Source organism: Triplophysa rosa, linkage group LG15, assembly GCF_024868665.1.
Source record: "Triplophysa rosa linkage group LG15, Trosa_1v2, whole genome shotgun sequence".
Classification (NCBI taxonomy): domain Eukaryota; kingdom Metazoa; phylum Chordata; class Actinopteri; order Cypriniformes; family Nemacheilidae; genus Triplophysa; species Triplophysa rosa.
Window position 1 is genome coordinate 11970264 of NC_079904.1, and position 27911 is coordinate 11998174.

The following is a 27911-nucleotide window of genomic DNA, read 5'->3' on the forward strand; positions in this document are numbered from 1 at the left end:
AGCTGCATTTCTTTTCAGGAAAGACGCACTAAAGACCCACTTGGAATGAAGTATCCTCAGAAATGATTAGCTCTTTGTGAGGGCTCAGCTTGGAGCTCCGGGTGGAATCAGGTACGACTTTGCTTGCACAAACTGTCATCTCCACATGACTACTACATACTAATCTCAATTCAAACAATGGAATTCAATTAACTGATGCCATGGCAACATTAAGCCCATGAGGACTTAGTAGTAGCTAAATGTGTATTCTGAATTTCAGCATAAAGATTTGCAGATTTTTTGTAAAGTAAAACAAAACCGTTTTGCATATACTAAGCAATATGTTTGTGAAAAACTGCAAGAGGGGACCTGAAAAGCCTACTGTCGCTCGAGATTCAGTTGAATGAGAATGTTAATGAGCATGCATTTTGTTGGTTATAAATATTCAAGCATGAATTCATACATGTTTACGTGGGTCTGTTTATTCAGGATCGACAATAAACAAAAAATTGCTGAATACCTTGTCGCTTTGTGGCGTTTCGCCCAACGTGTCACTTCCACCTATGCGATCTAATCTGTGACTAATTTAAGAGACTGGTAACTAAATAATTTCCATCAAAAACATTAATAATTGAACGTAGCTCGCAGCTAGTTTAATACGCTAATAATGAGCAACGTGGAAATATGCAACTCAGGAGCCTTTATCAAGGGTAAAGAGGATTAGAAATCATTTGCATAACAAACAGGCCAAACAACAACAACAAAAATGAATAAGAAAACAGAGGTAAATAAACCTTGAAATGAGTCCTCGTCTACCTGCATCCATTTGTGGTGTACGGAGTTTATTAATCAATATTTGTGGGCCATAATTACAGTTGTTTTACTCGTTCTAGGAAATGGAGATTCATAAGTGACCTGTAACAAATGCATTATACGTTCAGGGGTAATGAGGTCCCTTTCATGCTCTCATTTATCAGTGATTTGGCAAGTCATCTGAGTAGCAGGAAATTAACTTTACACTTTTTAATTGTGTTTTTTGTTTATCTCGATTCCTTGGCGCCGCTTAAAACCCCAGCAGTTCAATCTTCATAGTGCACGTTTTTTGGAGCAGAAATGCATATAATGAATCAATGCATTCACGCCCATTGCCCAGTGAACCAGCAGGGTACTTCCCTTCATTAGATGACCTTCTGAAAACACAGCAGTCAATGTTTATCCGTCTCTTATCTGTTTCTATGTCTTCATGCCTACACAACAGACCACCTGCCCTTCAGTCTGTGCACACAACGTTCTTTTCTTTTATTACACTTTTTTTCCTAAAAAGAAAACTATTCTATAGCTTGTTTTTTGTTTTTACCAATTAAATTAAACTTGTAAACAATTCTTCTTTTCAGTCAGTAGTGTTATGCAAAAGTCAAATACATAAAAACAAAAAATCAGCTTGTCTAAATTTGTCATTATTATTGTTATTACATTTAATTTAATATTTGTTCCTTTGGAATATTTTAAATAAATCCAGGTTGTTGTGACTTACAAACATATATAAAAAAAATGTCTAGAGATATTTTTTACTCTACTAGGTTAACAAGTAGTTGAATAATCAATACAAAAATCAAACCAACAATAAAAAAAAACTAAACTGCATTTTTGCATCTTGCTTATATGTAGTATGACAAAATATTATTTTTCTTAAGTCTGGAAATTCCTGGAAAACTTAAATTTGACCTAACCAGGCCTAAAAAACCCATTATAGTCATGTTGATTTGTCTTTTTTAGATAATATGTTATTATTTTACATGGTTACACAAAACCAGTTTTTTTAGATGTTTCCATATACATAATACAGTTTAGGTTGTGTGGCTAAACTTTTTTAAAGTGCAGACTGTGGGCAGCTATGAGTAGGTTACTTTTTCAAAAACAGCTTCCAGACACGACGATACTAAAGTCTGCTAAGGCTTTTTGCACTTATGATGATGCAATGACTTGGGAAAAAATATAAACGTTTTGCTTGGATGTCGTGACATGCTTGAGTGCCCTACCCACGGTTCAAGTCTTATCTTGATAGAGGAGGCTTTTGAATTTAGCAAGTGGTTCTCTCTCAAACCACCATTTGCCTCTCTTAAAGTTTGTTTTCATCAACATTGAATTTACAGTTTTTCAAATATTATAATAAACCTCGTTGCATAGTGAGAATATTTACCTCTAGTCTAAAGAGGCGGTCTATTTCAGTTTAAAATAAAATAAAATTCATAAAAGCAAAAAGCAACAAAAATAGTTTAAACGACTTACAGTACTTGTCCGTATGCCTTTTCCTACATTCTCCGACAATGGAACAGCATATAATCCGAAAGTTTGTAAATGCACACACTTCTGTGTTTTCGTGCAAAACTAAAGGACCGCCTTCGCTACAGGATGATTCGTCCTCAATTACACGCCCATGGCTTTTCGCGCTCCAGTTGTGGGTGTGCTCTCTGTCAGTCTACATGAGTGACACTCCGAAAGCTCCATGCCCCGCCCCTCAGCTGCCGATGCTATTTGAGTGAGAGACGGCTGTTTCATTCACCCAGAGCTGGTGCCCGAGCGTCGTCAATGGGAAGGGAACGCCGCGTTGGAAAAAGCGCACAGTGTTTAGCCAACTTTTAATTGCACCATGGTTTGCGCTTCAGTTTCGTGTTTGTGGACTATATTTTGCCTTCATTTATGTTTTTATGTGAACACTGGAATAGCACAGAACACACGAGAGGGTGAGTAGGAAAGTTTCCTTCATTGCAGTCCGACCAATACATCCTGACAGCGGAGCGCGATCTGTTTAGAAGTAGCGAACAAACCAGTAGTCCAAAGTGAAATATCGTAACATTGTTGTCATGAGGCAAAACATCATTACAGCAGTATCGCAGTTACAGTGCGGTCTGTTACTTCAGTCTGCACCGTCAAACAGACAGAGCGCTCAAGCAGTTTTATCCACGTTAGACAACGTTACGTATCCTGTACTCATGCCGGAATGTATCATTTCATTTGACCGTTTAGTCTGACGCACAGACTTTCGCTATTCGGATACCAAAACGAGTGATTTACAACTGCAATGAAGACTCGATAACCATGTTTAATCTGGTTACGCTCAATATAGTCATGACCCTAAATCCCATATTGGCTATCAAGTGCTCATTTGATCAAAAAATCATAACGTGCTGTCTTTGAACTGCAAAGAGATAACGGTAACACACGACGCGCTCGGACAGATTCAACACCAAACTTGAAAAGGTCTACTTGATGCCTATTAACCAAACGGGCAGCGTAGAGCAAATTCAGCAGTAGAATTTATATATCATCCGTTTTTTGCAAAATATGTAAAGGCAGGATTATTTTTTTGAGCAAATGCTCTTGGGAGCGATCATCTTCAATTAAGTGGTAAAGAAATTGTCCTGGACGAAAACCTTCGGCAATCAATAAGCGATCGAAATGTTTATGTATTCTTACCAAGTTATCAATTCTACGTTTGAGATATGCAGTGTATTAGCGCTGCTTTTGTATTCCAATACATGTCTAGCCTGCTGCAAATCTATCACACAGCAACATATAGTATGCAGCCTAACCCGAAAGATCCGTAAAACGCATAATACATTCTCATTGGAATATGAAATAGAGTTTAGAACATGGTGCAGACTATAGAGTGGACTGCCTAAAATAATTCATTTTAAGTACAAACGTCTAGTTGCTATTAGGGCTGTTTAAAGTAATTTAGTAAAATGTTAATACACAGAATAGCTCATGTGTCATTTATTAAAGGTATTTTCTATTTTCAGACAATTCTCTTTATAAACTTTTTAACAAAGGTGTTTTCTCGAATTATTTGAAACGCAACGGCCTGTTAGTGATCTCTTGTTTTGTCACTATCGTGCGAAATCCATTAACGCTTCAGTAAAAGGCATCCGAATGGAAATCTAGCTTTTAATTTCACACGTGATGAAGTCTGCTTTAACCTGCGCGCTCGCGTGCGTATCAGTGAAATATTCTCAACGATGCAGACAAATGAACTTCATCACAGTCCACCAAAAGCAAAGGCTTGAAATAACACGTGTCAGTCAGTTATATTGGCACAGGAACAGGTGTCGCGCGGCTTTCAGAGGTGCGAGGTGCTTATTGTCATAAATCTCAACCGCTGTCGTCTCAAAATGGGTCAGACTCGCTCTCTCACATACACATCTTTGCGCTCATTCACGATCTTTTTAGATTTCCACCGGAGTAACGTTAGGATTGCGGTATGTAAGAGGTGACAGACATTAATCTCAATTAAAGATGCATTATTTTAAGTCTGCGCTTTATGTCTCGTCGGCAGTGATCCTGTTGGATTCAAAGGCGCAGCAGACAGAGCTGGAATGGATATCGTCTCCTCCAAGCGGGGTAAGATGAAAACTTTACAAGTTTCTCATTGCTAACAAACATTTATAATTTTCACCTCTTCTGTAATTCGCTGGCTGCTAGTAGTATTTTTAGCATCCCCTATAATCATGTTGCGGTATATTGTATTGTTGATTTTAATTGTCGGTCTTCGTACCACATCACAACGCCGGATGAGTTTTATACTTCATTCTCTAAAACAATAAGCGATTGAGAGGCCTATTTTTTTAAGTTTAAATAGTTGTTTGTAAGTCTTGAACTCATTTAATTTTTTTGAGGAGGTTAAGGTAAGTAAAATATACACGCGTTTGTTGGGGAAGGCCTGAACATAAGTGGCCTTCTGCTGAAAAACGCCAAGCTTGAGTACGCATTATGCTCTGCTGTTGCTTTTGCAAAGATTCGAAGTAAAACCTTTTTTAACTATTTAAAAAGTAGGCCTACGTAACATCAGAACGGCAACAGTAACTTCATTGTAGAAGATTAGAACGCAAACTTTTTTTCGTTTGAGTTTGATACAATAAATGTTATTAACTTAGATGTTGGTATCTTCACACAGTAAAAGTTTTGAGGCATACATTTTTACTTTCTTTAATAAAAAACTGTGGCTTCTGGTTAAATATCTCAAAGTAATTTGTAGGCATAAATAATATATATTGCTTCAATTTAATATTAAATGAATAAAAAACTGTTTTTATTTTTTATAAAAAGCAGTCAGCCAGTGCTCAGTATACACAACTCTATTAATGCTGGATAAAACACACTTCATAAAGTTTAGAGAATGTCTCCAGGGTGCAGAGCTGTAATATACTGTAGGCGTAAGGCGGCTGCTTTGAAGAAGCTAAATTATAAGAGTTTTTAAAGTTTTAGTCACTACATAGTTTTTTTTTTTTCATTTGTCTTCATGGTTTTGAAAACTTGACAATTATGACTATTAAAGTCTGAGTAGGTGTGTTACAACTTTTGACTTGTGTATTACATTTGAGCGTGCTTTAATTTCAGCAACGCGCTTATGAGGCCAGTTCAATTTCTTAGTGTTGCTTATTTTGCAATGATTTAAGTTAAGATTCTTCCTATAATTATTAAAACTGCACACAATAGCAAATCACTGAAAACACAATTTTTGATTAATTATTCTCTTGAGACTTAAAACGTACAGTATTCATTTTCAATTCATACCAATATTTTAAAAAATGCAATAGATTGCAGTAGATTGTCCGTTTTTGAGTGTTTAGTTTTTATTCACACAGAGGCCAGTTTTAACACGCAGTAACATTATCTCTTGAGATTAGTTCTGAACATTTTAGCGTTGCACACAATATAATGTGATGATTAACTGTGTTTTCCTTTTTTTCAGTGGGAAGAGATAAGTGGCTTGGATGAAAACTACACACCCATTCGCACATACCAGGTCTGCCAGGTCATGGAACCAAATCAGAACAACTGGCTACGGACTAACTGGATTGAAAAGGGCGATGCCCAGAGGATTTTTGTAGAGCTGAAGTTTACCTTGAGGGATTGTAACAGCCTTCCAGGGGTGGTTGGCTCTTGCAAGGAGACGTTCAACTTGTACTACCAAGAAACCGACGTGGAGGTGGGGAGGAATATAAGGGAAAGTCAGTATGTGAAAATTGACACTATAGCTGCGGACGAGAGTTTTACTCAGGGTGACCTGGGGGAAAGAAAGATGAAGCTGAACACGGAGGTGCGTATAATCGGGCCTCTCTCCCGCAGAGGCTTCTACCTGGCCTTTCAGGATGTAGGGGCCTGCATCGCTTTGGTCTCCGTCAAAGTTTATTACAAGAAGTGTTGGTCGATTATTGAGAACCTGGCCACCTTCCCAGATACAGTGACAGGGTCAGAATTTTCATCTCTGGTGGAAGTGGAGGGGACGTGCGTCAGCGACGCCGAAGAGGAGGCTGACAACTCTCCCAAGATGCATTGCAGTGCAGAAGGAGAATGGCTGGTACCCATTGGGAAATGTATATGCAAAGCCGGATTTCACCAGAAGGGAGATGCATGTGAACGTGAGTTAGCCATTTCATTTACATCTGCCATCCTCTACACTCACTCAACATCTGTTGGTGTGTGCGTTCACGGGTTGCATTAACCTCGTGCAATGCTTCGAGAAGCTGTGGTGCAATTATTAAGGTTTTATTACGTCATTATGTGCGCTTATGTGTCCATTTACTGGGACAATTCTTGTTCCAATTGTTTGACTGGGTGCCTAAGCATAGAATTATTTCTGCGCAAGGTAATTCATATGAATTAAAGCGAACCGATACAAAAGCAAAACAAACCATGCTGAAAAGTACGAAACAGCCAAACGAATAAATCAAAAAGAGAAGCCAAGTTAACAAAAATGCTTATTGGGCGGAGATAATAATGATGGATTAAATGTGGGGGCAAAAATCCTTGGCACAGTAATTGGAATCCCTGATTTGTGGGCTCTTAATTTATAGCCCTAGTCGTGTTGACGCTGGAATTAAATGATAACTAGCACTTCAGCTTAGCTCACCGTTCTTTAGTACGAGTCCAACTTCCCTCTTGCTCTATTTTGTCTCATTTCTTCTCTTTCCACCTGGCACCGGGCCAAGCCAATCATTCGCAAACGACACCAAGTCATGCAAAGGTTCAGCCGTCGCTCAGTCTCAATTTAGACCTTTGAAATGACCCAGACAAAAAGAAAAAACAAACAACGGACATTCTGTTACATTTAGGCCTGGGGTTATTTAGGAAGTGTCCGAACAGGAAACGCAATTACTGTTGCTTCTGCATCGTTCTGGTTACTCGAGCTGTAACTGCAATTAAGACTAAGATACTTCCAGTCCCATCAGCTTCACTAATGGTGCTAAGTGTTGGTTTTTGGCAGTCACCTGACTCTGGTGATTACCGTATGGGAAGAGGACCGTTTGGTTTTGCACAGTTTAAGTGGACTGGTTTAGCCGTCCACACTGTTTTTTTCTGCCAGTGTGGGTTATCTCAGCCTCACGCGTGCGGACCAGGAGGTTTGGATAGCTTTTATTTCGCGCACATACACGTCCACATCATTGAGTTATCATGTAAAGGGTACTTCAGAACACTATTACGTTATCAAAAGCTAAAATAGGCATGCCGTCCGGGACAGGCTGCTTCAGGCTGAGAGGTTGTTGCAAAGCTAAAAGCCGTTTTAAAATCAAAAGAGGGAGCAAAGGAGAAAGTTGATGGTACTTCTATATAATACAGGTTATTTGGCACACATTGAATGTAATAAATGGATGTGTTTTAGAACTTTTTGTAGTTTTCAACCTATTGCCACAAAAATATCTTTAAAAGCAGTAAAACTAGCATGCGACTCGGACACGTCCCAATATCCCGAGACGTTTCACATACTTTCGAATGAATCCCCGTTCATTTTACATTCCATAGAAACGACGTGGCTTGTTTTTCTCGCAGCCAACAACAAACAAAGAACACTGTCTGCCATTTAGATTTCTGCCCCTTCCATTGTCACTTTATGAGTTGTGCGTCGCTCCTGGCATGAGTGGCTGTGATATTACCGCTGTAGTTAATCTAAATAAAATGTGCGTGAGACTGCAGCATCAGCACTTCCTCTTAGCGATTCGACCGATATTAAATTGCCTGTACAGAGTTTCCCCCCGAGCACCAACCAGACTGAAAAATACTGGAGTTTTTTCCCCGTCTGTCAGAGAAAACAGTGGTGCAGTGCGCGGTATCTGGGGTGGATGGCCTGTGAGTGACAGGGGTCTCTTTAGTATGGAGGGCTGATCTTTCCAGGAGCACACTGCTCATGTTTCGGCTCCTCTTTCTCACTTGCTCTCTCTCTCCTTTCCTCAGGGGTCTGCTAAGACTCTGTGACCCTTATGCATTCGAAAGTTCATTTTTTACACCGTCTTGATGTGCGGTATATGTACATATATACGCACAAATAGACGCTCATGCATACAGAATCGATTCTAAAATGTCTGGCATTAATAATTGAGCAGGGAAACCTGAGGAGGGCCACTGAAATGTGTGTTTTGACGGTGTCATTCATCAGATGCCTTATGGGCATTGTGCGTCTTTCATTTCTTCCTCCTTTTGGTCTTTTCCTCTTCCTCTAAGGGGCCATTTACACAGGACGCGTCCTTGCATCCGTCCGCATTAGTTTTTAATTGTTTTTATATGTAAATACTCGCTAAGCGGATGACTGTTTCAGCCCGTCTCTGTTGTTTTACCAACAGTATTGGCGAGTCACTGCATCAAGGTAGAAACAGACCTATTTTTGATTTTTTTTCTCGAAACACCTGTATTTTTCATTCCCTTCCTTTGCGCTCTTTCTCCTGTTTGAACAGCCCCTAACTCTGACTTTCTCTCTCTCACTCCAGCTAGTCTCCGTAGAAGGCTTCAGTCCTTTCTGCTATTCAAAAATCTGCTCCTCACAGTCAAGAATCAGTGTTTTGAGTGTTGGAAAAAAAGCAATGTGAAATGTTCAGCAGCATGCCAGAGTTTATTTGCATAGAGCTCAAGTAAAAATAGTCGCCATTCATTTGCGAAACTCTGTCCAACAGTGGCTACTTAGAGAAAAGGGACACACTAAGTCCTTTGGTGGCAGAAAAAGAGTCCTTGTAGACAGACATTGATCTCTTTGTATTCGTTGAGCTTTTTCAGACAATCTGTGGAATGTATGTTGCTCAATTTGAACACATCACATTAAAAACCGTATCTCAATCCAAAAAAAAGATAAAATAGTTGATCTGTCTCTGTGTTTTTTACTAAGCAAGCTGTTGTGTTTATGACTCAAAGAAGAACAAAAATCTAAATGGATCTATACTACTCTCTAGCTAACATGCAAGCGGGCGGAGGTTCTGGCAACGGCAGGCGCTAACACCATCCATCTCCCAGATGTCAAATAGTTGGACAGAAGTTAGTCAAAGCCTGATGGATTGCCAGAACACAGAAGGAAGGAGCTAGCTGTGGAGACAAGCCACTAAAGTAGCCAGGGTGGAGGGAAGCTAGCTGGAAGATTGGCCCCAGAGCCAGGCCCAAGCTCAGGGAGAAGAGCGTGCTTTGCATTTCAAATGATGCCACCAGGAGCTGGGGGTGGGCAGATTGCATAAAGACCCGACACTCGAGTGATTGATAAGGTGTGAAAGTAAAGGCTACAAACGGTCATCCGTTAGAGAACTGTAAGTGAGCTTAATTATTCAAACGGAGGTAAGTTCCTCTGGCAACCCCTTTGGGTCCGAAGCTGTCAGGGTTAGAATCATCTGCTGATGGATCACGGTCTTCTCGCCTGGTCAGGGTCTCAGAGGACAGCGGCGTGCTTCCGGAGAACTGTTTATTTTTGCCCATTGGTTTTGTCAGATGGACGGTGGCTTTGAACACGAGAGGAGTTGTCATTCGGTTGTTTTGTTAGTCAGCTAAAGCAGGGCTGTCAGTTAGCAGCACTCCAGTTATTGATGTGTTGTGGTGGCTTCATGCTTACAGTCACTTTTATTTGATCTATTAAAAAATGGTTAAAGGAAGAATATTTTATGACATGAGGTTGTAATTTTTTATGCCACTACATTTCCCTTCAATTCAAATTTTGCTGCTGTCCTTCTGAAACCTCGTATCACCATATTTCGTGGTTTTTATTTTTTGCAATAAATCATTATTATTAGTCACGCTTTATGTTTGTCACTGGGTTTTGCACATATCTAACCAATATAAAGCATTAAAAAGTACTTGCCAACTTTGACAACACTGTTTGTAAGCATTTAAAAAATATAGTTTTTTTTCCGTTTCCTGAAAAACAGCGAATTTGGGCATACAAGATTTACTGATTTTTTAAAAATAGAATTTGTTGTTGTCACAAAGCTTTACATTAAAAACATTTTACATCAAAGACATAAAAACTTCAACTTACTTCACTTCAGCTCACGTGCTTGCAATTTTGCTTTTTTATATTAAAATACATCCTATTAGTTTTGGTTTTCTTTGTGTCAAATATGTTTAATGTGGAAAACATGACAGGGTGCATCTTTAATAAGCGTTAAACAGTCAGCGTGGGCCTTTAGTGCAGTTTTATCATAACAACAAACTCATAAAGAAAGGGATATTTTAATAAAAGAGCACACATTCCTCTCTCTTTCACTCTCTTTCTGTAAAGGAGAAAAGTCTGCAGTTATGTAATAAGTTATTGATTTTGCTCTTAGGGAGAGATTGAGCTGCTGAGTCTCCTGCTTTGCCCGTTTCCCAGTTTCCCAGAGGAGCGTCTCTCTGATAACACGACCCTCCCCGATGTTCACTCAGTGTTAAGGCCTTCAACCTGGTCACATATCACTTTCACCCGGTCGCTCTGGGCCAAAGCTTCTCCAAGCACACACACACACACACAGTTGCTTTGTTGCTTTTAACACAATGTCCTCTAGTCCAATTGCATCCATTAGTACGGATGAGCAGAGAGAGCAGTCCGAAAAAAGAAGCGTGTGTGCCAGTGTTTAGACGGTTAAAGAGAGCAAGCTGGCCCATAGCAGAGGCCCATTTGCGTGCCTGCGTACACAAAAAGAGCGTTTTGCAGGGTGTGTCAGGCTTTGCCCCAGCTTTAGAAGACTAAGCCTATCAAAATCAGTGCGTGTGTGAGGGTCGATGGAGATGTCGGGACCTGTTAGTGTTGCCCGAGTTGCAAGCAGGGCGGTTACTGGTAGGGGGTCTTTGTTTGGAGGGGGAAGAAGCCATAGAATTGGCTCCTCAGGCAAGCCAAGGGTCAACTGCTTGGCTCATCCATCTTCCAGCCTGGCAGTGACCTGTCAGCCCGGCTGCTCACGTTACTAAGCAGAGCAGGCAGGCCTGCATTGTGCAAGCTGCTCTGTTTGCAACCATGTGTAAATGAAGTTAATATTCACTGACCTCGTGCTCAGCCCGCCAGCGACCCCGGTGACACCACGGACATCACGGCATTGCTAGCAAAATGACAAAGATCCAGGTCTATTCACGTCGGCTATTTATTTCGCATTGCTTAAATGTTTTCATTTGTTTTGTCTGAACATGTGCGTTTGATCTACTGCCGCTGAGTCACATTCTCTTTCACATTCGGCTTTGTTGTGTTTTTTCGTCCACACTCGCAGATCGGTGCACCTTTTTCTGCTTTTAGCAGGAAAGAAAGATTGTGCGACCAGTGCTGTCAACAGTTGGCGAGAGCGAGTTCGTGCCGAGAGTACTTTATGCTTTCCCATGCGAAAGGCGGTGGAGTGTTTATGTGTTGGAAAGTGTTTATTTGTTCTCAAATTCTTTGTGATTGTGTAAATAAGACTTAGATGCAGAATTTTAGGGGTGTTGCACGAATCCAATTTCCTAGGCTCAAACTGGAAGAAATAGTTTACATTAAGGATTTAAATGCGTTTACATGGGAAATATTGTTTACTCATTTCTCGAAATTAGATTGTAAGTACATCCATTTTGCCATTTAGTTACATTCACCATGCTTTTCTGCTCAATTTGAATAGTTTATTTTTTAGTCCTGGCCTATAAATACTTTTTCTGCGGTTTATAATAATAATTTGACCATCAGCAACATTCAGGGAAAACAAGAGTGTCTTGCATTCCATAAAATGGTAAAAATAAACGTAAAAAGTCTGTATGCAAGGCGTTTTTTGTATCCATACAAACAAAACTAATTTGATGTTTTCGGAAGTCACAGTGTTTCTTTCCTGTAGAATCCTCTTATTTCCGACATTTAAACAAATAGCTTGTTTATCGAAGCTTTCCAAAATCACATTCGGAATCGTTCCACATTCGTCGTGCTCTGATCGCGCTGTGGGGGCAGAGATGCAGTTTGTTAATGAGAAGCAGACTAAATTCTCTCTTGCTCATAAAATGAGATTATGGAGAAGAAATGTCACACACAGACAGACTGTTGTCTTTCTGCCAAGTTATTACCGAATGTAACTTGAAGTGACCGCGTCGTGCCAAAGGAGAATCAATAAAATAAGAAAGTAATGTTTTTCTTTATTTTTGCGTGGATAGCTACAAGCAACACAGTAATCAAGACCACACGAAAGGATCACTCTTCTGAAGGCTTGATTATTGAAAGCTATAAATGTGTGATGTATGTTAGTGTTTCATGGATCGCCAGGACTGATGCTGGGACTTGATTGAGTGCTATATTAGTCCCCAGGCCCCGTGCGGGGATATAGATGGTCATTGAAGAGCGTGTGTGGGTGGCTCTGGGACAGCGTGGATGTGCGTTTGTTCAAATTCGTGTGCGTTCATGCATGTTTGAACAGGTCAGAGCCGTGCCTGGCTTTATAGTAAGGGACCTCTGCTGGTTTGCCATTGTGTCTCACATAGTCACCTTTGTTATAGCTGCAAAGTCATCCAGGCTGTGTGTGGGATAACTCGCTGATGGTGAAGGTTTTTGTAGATCTGATTAGTTGTGGTGGTAGTGAGTCCTTTAGGAGATTTGATCTTTAGGACTTTTCACTTTTTATCTTGCAAAAGCTTTTGTCTTCTCAAATTTTTTGGCCGTTTTCCATCCCTCTCTTTCGAGGGGACCGCTGTGCTCCATTTCAGTGGTATTTGTAAACACACAGACATAAAATACGATTAGGCAGGGGTATGGAACAAGTTTACGGGGGAGGAGCTAACTCAAGGTGATAAATGGTTATTGTGATGTCGTAAATGCAATAACCGAACGCACATTTTTATGTTGTTTCGCATCCAGGCAGAAGCTTTATCCGCCGAAGTAGATCGTTTCTGTAAATGACGCGTGGCCCCTTTTATTTATTTAATGGTAAAATCGTCTTTGTTTTCCATTTGCCAATCTACGCAATAAGTCAAGCCGAATGATCCAAAACAGCAAACGCAGGTGCCTCGGGATATGCTTATTTTTCAATTTTGATATCAGACAAAAACAACAGACCAACATTTATACTCAAAAGCAGGCATTTCACCCAAGGCATTTGAAATTCGGGTTAAAACCAAACCCTTTTTTTCTTAAAAGGGTACTTTGTTCTAAAAGCATTCCTTTTTTCTGTAAAAGTGACATTTTGTGTTTCATTTTTTTCCACTATCACAGAACAGCTCATATTCCAAGAATGCCATCTGGACCGATGCAGCGGGGATGTGTCGCACTGCTGTATTTAACAGATACCGTTCTTTTTAGGTCAATTTAACAGCAATAACATCTTTATGCATTTTTTCCCTATTTTGGCACAATGTTCTGTCCATCCAATATCTGAGCGTGATTGCCTCTCTTTGTCATATGAGGAGCTAGTTGAATGATCTGTTCTTGGCAATGGAGGATGACCGAATCTAGCCAACACGAATGTGACTGACAAAGCACAACGCATTGAGCATAATTGCAGATATATAATGCCGCTGTCCTCCTCTGTTGTTTCAAACGTATGCGTAAAAGACAGCCAGAGTAAGGTTTTTCTATTGTTCAGTGGATAATGGATCCCATTAGATATTTGGCTTAATTTAAGTGTAATGTATTTAGCTTAGCTACATGCACATTATTTTCACAGCTGCTTTCCCGAAGGTTTGCGGTTTGACTACTACGCCAGCCGCGGCTTTTTTCCTTTGCGTTTCTTTTAACCCTGCTGGGTTTTTCTATAATGTCTTTCATAATTAGCTTTTTTGTTAGCACTCTATTCATAGACCTAATGTTCCAGAAAACTCCATTGGCAAATTCACCAAAACGGAACCTATTTTTACATGGAGTGTAACTGGCGGCAAGAAAGAACAGCTGGATTTTGGCACGATTGATGATGTTAACATTTTAACTATATTTAGGAGAGGACCCTGATGGGCTTTGATCTGCTTTTTCTTTACAAGTCTTTCTTGTTGCCTCCGAGGGCTTCAGAGGGCATCCCGGTGTGTCCTTCAACATAGTGTAAGAGAATGCTAATCTTCTCTTTGTTTCTGATGGAAAGCTACTTATCTCTCCTCCACACAGGTAGCTGCCATGAATGAGATTCTTGTCTGTATGTAAGAAACACAGAGTAACGTGTTGGGCACTATGCGAATAGCTAAGAACAAGATCTATTTTAATCTGCCATTTTCACAACCTTCTAATCCAAGTTTCTTTAGTCTGTAACGTTTACGCCTTTTGTCTCAGTCTAGCTGTTGAATCGCAAGTGCATGCTGGGTAGGTCCAAAACTGGACCCCATCCTGGTTTGTTGCTTTCTTGTTGCTTTTGATTCTTTCCCCTTCCTTTGTGCCCTCTGCCTGTTTCCTGGAGTTGGGTAGATTTCTTGGTCTCTTCGGAGGAAAGATTAAAATGCTTGTCACTCAATGGCTGATAGCATGGGAACAGACTCTTTCATCAGCTGTATAAATAATAGTGTAGTAGTAGCTATTAGGGCTGATCGAGAGCCTCGGACGCAGTAAGTTAGTGGACGGAGGAATTCCCCCTAACGTTAAGTTACCCCCAGAATGGGATCATCACAGCATGGACACGCAATCACAAACGGACGGAGAGGGGCACGTAGATGTAGACTTTCATAATAAATTACTTTTTTGTAATTTACTTTTTTGTAATGTAAAACTACGCTTTACATTAATGATTTACATTAACGCTATTGTACTAGTGTAAGTTAGTGTATGTGAACCTTTGCAGATTGTGACCCTGCTTAAATTACTCTTAAGCTTCAAAAAGGACTGACTATCATGAAACCACCAATGCACTTTTTATGTCATTCGATAGCTTTATGCGAGGAATAAACCAATATAGCATAATTAAGAAACTCTGACCTCCGCTGGTGCTGTCTGTCAATCTCCAGTCAGCATGCGTGTGTACGGTGACGGTCAGGACGCTACTCTTTCCAAGATGTTCCAATGTTTTCATTATTCTTCATAATGACAAGATGATAGTCTATGGTTTTGTTTAAAATGTATTTTGCTAGAGACTGTGAGTTAACGTTACTCGCTGAGTATAGCTTAGCTTATTAGAAGCACTGGAAGCGGTCTGAATATGTTGCGTCTTCATACGAAATAACTCTTTTTAAACCTCTGATTTAACTGTATACTGTCGGATTGATGCAACGCACTATGTGTTAAACATGTAACATATCATCTCTTCTCATTGTGTTCTAACTATTATTTACTTTGGGGAGCAAAATGATCCCCGGGACTTCAGAAGGAGTAGGTGCTTTAAGCGCATCATTGTGCGTCCGGGATGCGCATAACTGTAAATAACGAAGCGAATGCATTAAGCGCATCATTCTGAGTTCAGGGTGCGCGGGCTCGCTTTAACGCCACTCTGCATTAGAGTCTTGTATATGGTGATAGTTTTGTACAATAAACAGAGACAGATAGTGGTATTTTTACTTTTACTCAATTACATTATGAGACTGAAAATAGAGTCGGATATTACTTGGAGGAAAAAAATACAGAGCATATATCATGCTCTAGTATTTCATATACACATTTTTTAATGTTTTTACATTTACATTTAGTCATTTAGCAGACGCTTTTATCCAAAGCGACCTACAGATGAGGGAAACAATGGAAGCAATTGGAACAACATAAGGACAACAAAAAGCATAAGTGCAATAAAAAAAAGTCTCATATAGCCTACCACAGTATTCAGAGCTAAGTTTATTTTATTTTTTCACCTTTAATACAGTACTTAAGTACATAAAAAATCTGTCTTTTTTACTTTTAAAATTAAAACTACTTAATTAAAAGAAGATGTGCATATATCCACTTGTGTAGTGCAGGGATTGTAAAATCCAGTCATGAAAACTACAAAACGCCCAAAGCATTTACACGTTTCAGGTAATGTCAGTGTGACAAGACAAAAACATGACCAGATATTCACTAGTTCATGCTAAAGCGCATGGCTTAATCAGGTGTGTTTAGTTTGTGGTTAAAACAAATACATAACTTCTAAATGAATTCTTATTCTTTAATTCTGTTTCTATATTCTTTAAATGTTATCTGCAACTTTTGTAATCTGATGTCTATGTTATTACTCAAAAAATTAAAGGGATAGTTCACTCAAAACTGGACATTCTGTTATCACTCGTTTACCTTAATGTCATTTCAAACTCAAATGCTCTTTCATGAAACATAGATTGTATAATATTTGTATCGCTTCAAAAGAGTTATTCGTTTGCGAGTTGTTCTGATCACAGTGTGCATTCAGGTGAACTCGATGTGTACAGTGTACGTTGTGTAAACGGAGCCATCTGCACTTAAAACGTTACACTAAAGGACACCACGTTAATTTAAGAAACATTTTCAAGAAATTGAACGTATAATAATGCAAAATAAACAATATTCACCTGAACAGCCGTGAAATACAGCTAATAGAGCTCCTAATATAGCTGAGGAAAATAAACAGCAACTCTCCAGCGCCTCACTGCACTTATAATGAAACAGCGCCTCCGTAGTGGCGTAATGCCGCAACTGCAGTTACAAATGCATTGAGTGAACGCAGTGTTTTTGTGAAGACAGATACCCAACATAATTTTGATGAGAGTCGGAGGCGGCACGAAATTTGACAGAGGCGGCCGCCTCCAATTTTGATATGCAGGAAAAACCCTGAGCGCAGATTGTGTAATAATGCATATGGTTAAAATTGTAAGCAGTGTTCAGTGTATACTGTGCCCTATTTAGAAGTTTTCCATTCCGAACGCAGCCTTAGGTCAAAAAATAACATACTGAGGTCATAAAAGGGCAGAGCAGCAGTTTATAGGAACGCATCAAAAGAAAGCCAACAAGAGAGGAAAAATTTGAGAGCTGAAGACGGAGAGAAAAACCAGCACTTAGGAAAACGTGTGATTAGGACATTTGCTTATACTGCTCACAGAGTGGACTGCTGGGATAGTTAGCTGTCTATGCAGTTCAGCCGGACATCACAAAAAATTAAGAGATATTCGGTGTTGCAAAGCCGGCATGTCTAAAGACAGAGTTTTGTTTTGGGCTGGTCAGTTTTCTCTCAGTGCTTCATCATTCATTTAAAGTGTTTGGACAAAAATGTTGAGAAGTTAAACACAGGAGAAAGAAAGAAAAGCCAGTATCTAAACCCTTCAGAGTCTCTGTTGTTTTGTGTCCAGACGCACAGAATACAGATTTTCACTGGGATATTTTTAAATCCAGCTCTGGTTTTCTTAACAACGCTCTCCTATATTATCAATACTGTATGAGAAACCTCAACCTTTTTCTTTTTCTTTCTCTCTTAGTGAAAGATAGAGTTGACCACTGAAAGGTAAATTACAAACGCTAGCGCCCGCTGCCTACTAAAGAACCTGCGAGGTACGTCAGCCTGTTTTAATCTCTCTCTCTCTGTTGTTCTGTTTAACCTCAGCTTGTGTTTCTAAGGGGCCGACTAATTTCTTTGTGCATTAAATGAGGTTGCCGTTGCCCGCGCGACGTGCCCGTGTCAACAAGCACATCCCATTAGCTCGCCTTCATGCTAGCGGCAGCTCAAACAAAGCCGTCGTAACCGAGTCCTTCAGCTAACTTTTTAAACCGCCTAAGCTACTGTTTTTCGTTTCCGTTTGGCAATTAAGCAATGAAGCAGTTGTGTTGGCAGGACATGTTTTCAATTCAGAGCCGAAATAGGCAGTTAAGTGGAGGATATTGTCTCAATGTCAGTTTCATAGATTGGTTAGCGTGCTCTCCAGAACTGCTGGCACACGAGGTCATGTAGCGCTAATTTAGTCATGATTACATGCTAGCAGACATTATGCAGCATGGCAGAAGGAGGCATAATTGGTCAAGCCTCATCTTTTTCCTCTAGCAGAAATAAAGCTGTCAGGAAGGGGAAAACAAAGCTATCATTTATCTCCTCGGCGGCGGGTTAGTGCATTAGCACAATAGTAGCGTGTTTTTTGGCTAGCAGCACCAGTGTTTAGCCATTACTATTGGGGGGGCAGGAATTCGGGCCCCTAGAAATGGCCGTGTTTGTGCATGTCACTCATGGTAAAAGCAGTGAGGTGGAGTGGAGACAGGTTCTCAAACGGGCCCCCGTGTCAGCGCTCCGTTTGATTTGAGGCCTAATTTGCTGGTTGGTTGCTTGTGTAAACAACTCAGGGATACTTGGGCTTCTCAGACGCCGCAATAAACAAATCCCGATCACACGGATGTAAAAATAAACCGTCCCTGCTTCAGAGACGTAAAAAGCCAGTGCGTCGGCAGTCGAGAGTCTTCCTGTTTTGGTGATTTGTGATAGCGCTAATCTTAGCGTGTTTGCGAGGAGCCGCTGGGTGCCGGTGGCCTGTCTTGAGCTCTCGGGCTCAGACGGGATCTTTTCCCCATACAGATCAGCTCAGAGCTGAACACAAAGCTAACAGACACACCAGCTTTCCAGTGAAGATGTTTCACGTCTTTTTTCTTTGGATTTTTTTCCTCTTTTCCTTTCACCTTTTTCCAAGAAACCCACTGTGAATAAACATAATGGGAATATTTCAGTGCCTTATCAAACCAACTCATTGCTGCTACAGGATGATTGTGTTTGCATTGAGCTTGTTTACACAATCATTATAGGTAATATACGTAATTAAACAAAGGTATTAAAAAAAACGACGATAATTATTTTCTGAACCACGGCTATTACACGGTACACTTTGCCGGCACCGGTTTCTGTGCAAAACTAGTCTTGCTGCTTTCAATTACAAGTCCCCACTGGTAAAGAAAAATCCCAGATAAAATCACATCCCTTTCCTCCTCGTCCCAGCCTCAGAAGGCTCTTGTTCTGCGTGTCGCACGGCCCTACTGGGGTTCTGAGCTAAATACACAGTGACAGGGCTTTCGTGTATCTGAAATGGGGATACCGTATCCCTCAGCCACCCCCCGCCTCAACAAGGTGGTGCTTAAAACGAGGAAACCGGCACGGCCTTCTGTGCAATCTCCATTTTAGTCTTGTCACGGAAGCATGCAGTGATGGAACTACCGAGATCTAAAAAGTGCAATTTGGAATTGAAAATCAGTAGTGCTTTGTCCCCGGTAATGATTTTTAGAATGCATAACTGAACAAAGTAATATTTATCCCGGGGATGCAGGCGTGGTTAGCGTTTGAGAAAACTCATGTGGGGCTGGTTCCCTGTTTAGGCTGAAGGGGGTTTTAAGAAAACAGCTGCTAAGTGTGGATTAGTGTCTCTCAGCAGTGCGGACCAAAAGGCCAAACTTAAAATAGCTTATTTCTCTCCGCTTACAGACTTAAAGTGAATGAGAAAAATGTCTCGCCCTAAACTGTTTTTTTTAACACCGTCCTTTTTGCAATTTCTCTTTATCTGCTTGGTCGATTTAACACAACTAGCTACGGGGTTGGGAGATAATAAAATATTGTAAATACACAGAAAAAAATGCGATTGTCTAATTATAATGCAAATAATATTATATGACGGGAGCGCTTCATTGGAAATTCAGCCCATATGGGCATATGAAATAAAGTGTGGGAATAAATGACTCGTTGTCATTGGAACGTGCAAGGGTGATTCTTGTGCATAGCCTAAAGCCATCCGGCCCTAATTTCTGCTTTGTCTCTGATCCCCGGCTGCCTGTGGGATGTCCTTTTTTCCCTCATAAAAGGTGAAATACTGAAATAATCCATTTAAGTTTCCTATTTTCCACAGTAACCTTGCCTCTAGGACATTTTTGACTGCTAGAGGTGATGTGAAGGCAGGCGTGCTTATGAAAGATCAGGAATATTAGACCAGAGTAAACATATGCATCTGCTTCTGGTTGATGCAACATATGAATGCGAATGTGTGTTTGTGTGTGTCTGCTTGTAATGATGTTTAAGGGGCAGTTTGATACAAACACTAGATGCACAAAATGCGAACATGCTTTCAGTGCTCTCTTCATCGTCCCCTGTTATGTTCCCCTATGTGTTCCGGGTCGTAGAAACAATTTAAAACGTTGGAGGGATATATTTCAAACATTATCTACTTGAATCATGAATATTAATTACTTGACATACTTTAATCCTCGCTCAAAGGCAGGTACATTGAGTCGACTTAATGCAGCCGGTTTCTCCTCGGTCTTAAAATTGTTGTTTTAAGTGGGTATTTACAATTGTTTAAAAAAGATTAACAATTTTTTTTCTCTAAAAAGTAGAGAGCATTTTTTAATAGTAGCTGAACATAGTTGCTAAGTTGCTACTCCATTATGTGAACGACCGTTTCATTCTTCTTACATTTTCTCTTTTTTTCCATCACCATCCAGCCTGTGGTCGTGGATTCTACAAGTCTTCATCTCAGGATCTTCAGTGTTCCCGGTGTCCCGCACACAGTTATAACGACAGAGAGGGCTCGTGGAGATGTGACTGCGAGGACGGCTACTACAGAGCCCTCGCCGATCCGCCTTCAGTCGCCTGCACTAGTAAGTAAACTATTTGTGTTACACACCCTCCCTTTAGTCTTCCAGACCTGAGAATTTTCCTCTGTATGCTCACACAGTCAGTTTTGTGATAGATGTTCATATTTGCTAACAGGAGTGACTCTTGATTTATTCTTTTCATACGACAGTGGTATGAATATTTGAATGCCAATAATTAATAATTGCGGTCAAGACCCTTTTTTGTTTTTGTTTTAATGAAACAAAGTTATTTACTGTATAGTTTTTATAAAAACTGTTTATAACTACACTCCGGATGTGAAACTGGATTAAGCACTCAAATCCAGAACTGATATGTATATTCTCTTGTGTATCCTCATAGCCTGTACGTCTTTATGATTGGCATGTTGACACAACTTATTCCGACTCCAGTAGCTCATGATCAGCCAAGAAATTGAGTCTTTCCTGTAAAACGAGAACATAATTACAGTCAGAAGTTACGGAAGCAGGTCCCAGAAGTACTTTCATCCCCTCCTCTCCATCGCTTCTTTATGTTCTGTCACGTTCTCCTCCCCTTCCCTCTCATTTACACCTCTCCTCTCGGTTCCTTCGCTCTCCTCGGCCATTTCTCCTTGAATATTACAGTTATGCCATTGATGACTTATTTACACAGGCCAGACTAGAGTGAAGGCTGGGAGGTAAGTTCTTCTTTAGGGTGAGTTTGAACTACCTGGAAATATGCTTAAATATGGGTTCAGTAGAGCAGAATCCCAGGATATCCTTTTCTTCAAGAGAAAGGAGAACAGCTTATGAAATTATTGGGTTGCAAAAAAGTTTACTTGGAAAAAATCTCTTCTCCTTAGATATCAAGGCCAAAGAACAAAACAGCAAATTACAAAGAGCTTCTGGCACCAAGGAACGTATTTTTTTGTGTGCTTGGACATGTTAAGCATGTTGTGCTTTCAAATGGAAATACTCTTTTTTTTTTTTTTTAAGGGTGCACACTTAAAGAGTCAAACTTAACCTACCAAACACAAATATTATGAAAGCTTATATTCTGCAGTTGATTTACTTACAGTGAATGAATTTCAGTGGCAGTAGTACTGCTGATGGTCAGCACATAATGAAAACAAATGGGATAAAAGAACAAATCAGACAAAAAAACAAACAAAAAGAATAAGGCATGGCACTGACATAGACCAGAGCTGTTCTGTTGTTTGTGAAGCAGGCAAATATACAGGCTACCACTGAACAGTCTATTCTGTGATGACACGCACATCACGCATGAATGATTTGCTACAATCCACCTCTGCTTTCCATTCTGTCTCCACCCATATTCTCTCTTTCTTCTTTTTTTCCATTACTGTAACTCCTGGAATTAGCCTCACCGCTGCCTTCCAAAAGAGATGATCACACTACAAGTGATTTAGTTTAATTGTTGCCCAATGCCCTCCAATCAAAGAACAGAGAAAACACCGGCTTTAAATTCGCCGCACAATATTGCTTTGGTCTCCTCTGCTTTCCTTCTTTCTCCCCCCAAACACACAAGCGATCTGTCACTACCCTGACCATGGTCTGGCTGTGGTTAAACTGTCTGGGCACGAAAACGTTGACTTTACTGTTCCACAATTGCGTCTTTTGTTGATCAAGGGCAAAATGCCACAGAAGGGAGGGATTAGGAATCATCTTGTTTCTCTCTATAGCTTATTGAGGGCAAATAATGGAGAAGTCATGCGATGTTGAAACGCATTAGGACTTAGTACAAAGGTTTTTTTAGAAACACAATGCGTTATGGAGTTGACAAAAACCACAATACGTAACAGAGGTGATGCAGAAATACTGCAGAGATGATATAGAGCGACAGCGTTTTATACAGTTGCATGCAATGTTGACATCACGAGGCCAGAGAGGCATAACATTAAAAAAGATACACAGTGAATTAACCCAGACATTTGAGAAGCGGTGAGGGGGATATATTTCTGAGAAAAATTCGCTGACCATGAAGGTAATTTGTGATTTGTTTTTTGCACGTTAACTAGATTATAAGAGACTTCTCTGTGGAAAAATGATGTTTCCAAAGATGACATCATTATGTTGCTGTCGAAATAATATTATGAAGTGAATGTTTATATTTTTTATAATCTCTCACAGATCGGGGAAGTGTTGCCTGAATAAGTTAAAACTGAGAGTTTGATGTTTTGTGGCAAGCGTTTTACGGGAAAATCAGTACAACACCAGTGTTGGGGAAAGTTACTTTTAAAAGTAACTAGTTACAATATTGAGTTACTCTATAAAAAAGTAACTAAATACTGTACTTGTGTACTTTTTGTGGAAAGTAACTGAAAATACTTTTTTTTAAAGCGTTACTTTTGCTTTACTTTTTCCTCACCTAACTGATGCTCATGCTTTTCCAGTCTTTGCTGTTCTTCAGTGTTTAACACTGTAATGCATTTAACAATCCTATATAGCCTATAACACACCTTTATTTTCTTTAAAAAACACATGTCAAATATTTCCTGACCAGTAGTCCTCCACCTCATCAGAGCTCTGCCTACTGTTGACACTGCTAACTACGGTGTCACTCCCCATATTTATTGTGTTTTGACAGCGCGGCTAGTTGCACAAGATGCCACTGGTGAGGTTTTGGGACGGCAGAGTCGTTTCCAGTCGTATAACACTGTGTGGGAAAAAGGAGGATTTTTGGCCGGCAAATATGGGTGTTTTTTTAGATTTAAGAAAGTAATATATAAGGGATATGACAGATCCACTTTGCATTGCTGAGCACTTTGTTGAGCCAAAACAACTCGATAGTGTTATATGAAATTATGATTAATCTAATACTGTATATAATATATTACTAATATTACATAATATTATTTTGCGGGGAAAATGACATTTAACATATTATGTTTTATATATGCTGGTATTTGGTGAGGAGACTATCAGATGACAGTTGTTTCCTCTCTTTCACCCGTGCTCCGCCCACTCGACAACCCTTCTTCTAACAATGACCATGCCCATTTAAATCTGCAGATCTGTCTGTGCATGCAGCGCCACAAAAAGCTTATGTTTAGATTCACGAGGCATGAGACCATTGATTGCTGTTGCGTGTCATGACTTGTGCTAATTTCGGGATCTGAAAGTTATCTTCCAAACATGATCGGCATTTACAGGACAATTGATTGCTGTTGCGACTCGTGACTCACGCTAATTTCACGATCTGAAAGTTATCTATTGAGCATGACTGGCATTTGCAGGCATTTTGTCCATGGTGGCGAGTGCGGCCACACTATAGCTCCGCATCTGAGCTCTGGCCTCCCATCGCTGTGTCAAGGGTTGCCAGATTTGCGTAACAAAATCGAAGCCGGAACACTGCAGCACTGCAGACATGGCAACACTGCTTATAAAAAAAGCATGAGCGATCATGTCTACACTTTTAATTCAGAATTTCACTTCTGCAGTTTAAAAAATGTTCATGTAAATCAATGATTAGACTGAAAAGTAACTCGAGTATTGATATGTAAATTTATAAAGTAACTGCGTTAAATTACTCTTTACTTTAAAAAGTAATCTGATTACGTAACGCACGTTACTTGTAACGCGTTACCACCAACACTGAATTTAACACTACACTTGAGCGATATTTGAAGAATTTGGCACTAGGGCCGGCTCATGGTGTCACAAGACCCCTGGGCGCACGTTTTTGGGGACCAAAACTTTTTAGATTATGTGAAATGACAAGGGGGATTTGACAAAGAATGGGGAAAATGTGATTTGTTAGGTTAAAAACTTGGAAGACTTTTGAAAGTTTGTTACAGAAGTTAAAGCCATGTAAATCAAGCGGGTAAAGAAAACCTCCTAACAAACATAAATTGCATCGCTTTTGAAGTCGTGCCACAGCGTAGAGCGATCGAAATACTGTCCTTGGCAGACTTGTCTTAATTATCTCAGGATTAAGTTATTGTGGCCATCTGAATTGTCTGAGATGAAGATTTCTTTTTGGGATTTACAGCCGCATGGAACTGAATGGTAATTGGGGGTGAATTTACATTCGCTGAATAAACACCCTGATGGACAGCTTTTTAAATGAGCGAGGTGTAAACCTACAGAATCTTAAACTCTGTCAATACACACTCAGCTCTTCAGAACATGGATTAAGAGCGGCCTTAATGAAATTCAGATTTCAAGAGTGAATGGAATTAATATTCACTTGTAGCGTGTCTGTCATTGCTGATCGAATGAAAGAAGTGTAGTTGTTGAGAAAGATTTGGTTTTGTGATTATTTCCGTATAGCATGAATAATCCCAATAGCGTAGCGTAAATTTGGTTTACCAGAACGTGTAAGCCTCTAAGATAAATGGGCGACACTAAGGTGAGCCTGCTGTGAATGAGGGGGGGGGGGGGCTTACGGGAAGTTTTCTTCCTCTTGAGATAGAGCGAAAGAAGAGAGATCTTGACGGGTTTCGGGGATGACATCAATCATTCGACAGCTGCACACGGTGTTGGCACAAGTGAGGGTCTGGAGGGGTTGGGAGAAGCGTGGGACTTTGTCACAGAAAGAAAAGAGGGAAGGGAAAGTGGTAGATGGTAGAGAAAGGCAAGGAGAAAGGTGTTCTGCAGAAGAAAGAAAGTCATACAGGTTTGAAATAACAAGAGGGTGAGTAAATAATGACAGAATTTACATTTTTGGGTGAAGTATCTCTTTAAATATATACCCACAGTATATACACAATACAACAATGTTGGTATCATGATATCAGATATCAATTAATATCATGGTACATTTAAGTGGTAAAGAAAGTAATGTACAGTGTTTTTTGCATTGTTCTTCCAAAAAGTACTTCTAAAAATACAGAATAAATTACATTACCATACTATTTTTGTTTCTTGTGAGTGAAGGTAAGACAGATCGAGTAAGAAATTGAAAGTGATGGTGAATAACCCACATACTCCCTTTCAACTCCAACCCTCAGCCCCCTGGAATCATCACCTCCATTTGTTGACGTGTCCCAGTGTGAGACTTCCTTTCTTCCCACAGCTGCTAAGGGACACGAGTACAGTAAAGAAACCAGCATCTCTCACCCTTCTCTCTGGTTCGGCCCCTTGTTCTATCCTTGGTATGAGCGGGGTCAAAGTTCAGGCACCATGTTTGCAGATTAGGGATTAGTGGCTAGACTGTTTGAACACGGCTCACAAGTAGCAGCTCTGAGTCAGCCTCATTACCGGGTTGAATCTTAATAGCTGGAGTAGCACTAAAACAGCCAAGAGCTTCTCAAAGTGCAGATAAGAACTGGATTCCTGAGTTAAGCTGCCGCGCTACTTGGCCTGAGACTTCAGGCTTTACACACACATTCATACAGGCGCCCCCCCCCACATACGCACACGCACAAGATCAGCAGGTTGACCTAATTAACATTCTCTCATAGGAGAAGAGCAAGGGAAGTGGTGCTGGAGGAGTCGTGATCACAGTTTCATGGTTTTTGATTGGAGATTCGGTCAGGTGTTACATATTCAGTCACATTTTGGGTTGGGAGAAGACATTTAAGTCCTTCACTTCAACCACATCTCTACCTGTTTGTTTTCAGGTGTACTGTTTAAAAAAATTATGTGCCAGTACCACGGATATTTGCATAAAGCCAGCCAATCAGATTAGAGCTTAAAAGTTTTGTGCGCATCACTATTTCAGATGATAAACTGTTTAAGATTGAGATCGTCTTTTACTATACTATCAATACAGCGTGTATGTCTAGAAATGAGGGTGTATTTTAAAATAAGGTTGAGTGGGAAAGTAAAAGAGAGAGTGTAGGGGGGAGGAGTGGGCTTTAAGCAAACTCCATATCCATTAAAAGAATAGTTTGGTTTGCGGTGGCGAGAACGAAACTGACTGTGGCAGTTATTTGTCCCATTTTCCCCCCAGCCTTCCTCCAGCGTCCCTGCAGAACCGTCTCGCAGCACACTGCAGAGGAGGTGACAGATTAAATATATAGAAACACATATACTGTATACACTCGTATGTGAACGAGCACACGGGAGCTGTAAACTCGGAAGGCGTTTTTTTTTGTTGACTGACAGCTGATGACACCCACAACGGCCTGCGGAAATAAAAGGCTGAGCTGCTGGAATATACAGACGGCAAACCAACAGATGCAGCGTGTTGCGTATCCCCGATTACAGTGAAATTTGATTGGCCTAAAGTCCCAATAGACATAATTGTACATTAAACTGATTGTTCAACCAAAAATGAAAATTCTGTCACCATTTACTCACCCTTTTGTCATTTAAAACCTGTGTGACTTTCTTCCTTCCGCAGAACACCAAAGTAGATATTTTGAAGAATGTTGTTAATTGGCACCCATTCACTTGCATTGGTTTTGTGTCCATACAGTAGAAGTGAATGGGTGCCGACATGGTTCGGTTACCAACTTTCTTCAAAATATCTTCTTTTGTTTTCTGCAAAATAAAGAGAGTCATAAAAGTTGAAAATGACAAGAGGGTCAGTAAATGATGACAGAATTTTCTTTTTTGGAGGAACTATCCCTTTAAAGATCAAACATCCTCTAATCGGCTGTAAAAAAATGATATTGTGACGAGGGAGGTGGGACGAGAGCCGTGAGAGAACGAAGCGAGGCCGGTGGCGCGAGTGATAATGAGTGTCAGCTGTGCGTTACACCGGTCTCGCATCTCTCACGGAGGAGCTCCAGAAGCATAAGAGGAGGAGCGACAGGAAGGCACGACGAGAGAGGACCAGGCCTGGACATTATGTGTTTTAGTTATGTTTGTGTAGCCGGCAGTCGACCGTGAGGTGGCTGCCGGCCTTTTACTTTGGTTTGGTTGTTTGTTTATTGTATTAAAAAGTTTATTTAATGTTCGCCGGTTCCTGCCTCCTACCTGCTTTTATACGAACATTGTTACAGATATTATATATTTTTTTATTTAATCGTCACATTTTATGTATAAATGCTTATCCCAAGAGTGCTGTAAATTGAAAGTGATGTAATGTTTTATACTGAGACCGATAACAGCAGCTTCAGTTTTGTATTCTTTAATACAGACATTTTGGATACAGTTGCAGAGGTTTCAATCTTGTTAAACTGGAATTTTTTGGAATGTAAATAAAATATGGAAAAAACGTTGAAAGCTATTAGTTGGATGTCGGCCGACTCGACGGTGTGAAAATCTTGCTTTAGCCGCATTAGTCCCTCGGGATCATTCAACACTGCGTGAGCTCGCTCTTGGTTTTTATGTAAGCGACTGTAGCTATTCATGAAATTGGAATAACATCATA

The 27911-nt window shown here is 40.2% G+C and overlaps 1 protein-coding gene across 5 annotated transcripts in view; it reads left to right on the forward strand.

Annotated features, from left to right (window-relative positions):
* The first annotated feature begins 2546 nt into the window (after nucleotides 1-2546).
* The window catches only part of epha7 (eph receptor A7), a 69965-nt gene continuing 44600 nt past the window's right edge, over nucleotides 2547-27911 (forward strand). For all 5 annotated transcript variants that reach the window (XM_057352451.1, XM_057352454.1, XM_057352455.1 and 2 more), the window contains exons 1-4: nucleotides 2547-2723; nucleotides 4316-4380; nucleotides 5732-6401; nucleotides 20516-20671. In XM_057352451.1, coding sequence (XP_057208434.1) covers nucleotides 2630-2723; nucleotides 4316-4380; nucleotides 5732-6401; nucleotides 20516-20671 — 985 coding nt within the window. In that variant the 5' untranslated portion in view covers nucleotides 2547-2629. The remainder of the gene's footprint in view (nucleotides 2724-4315; nucleotides 4381-5731; nucleotides 6402-20515; nucleotides 20672-27911) is intronic.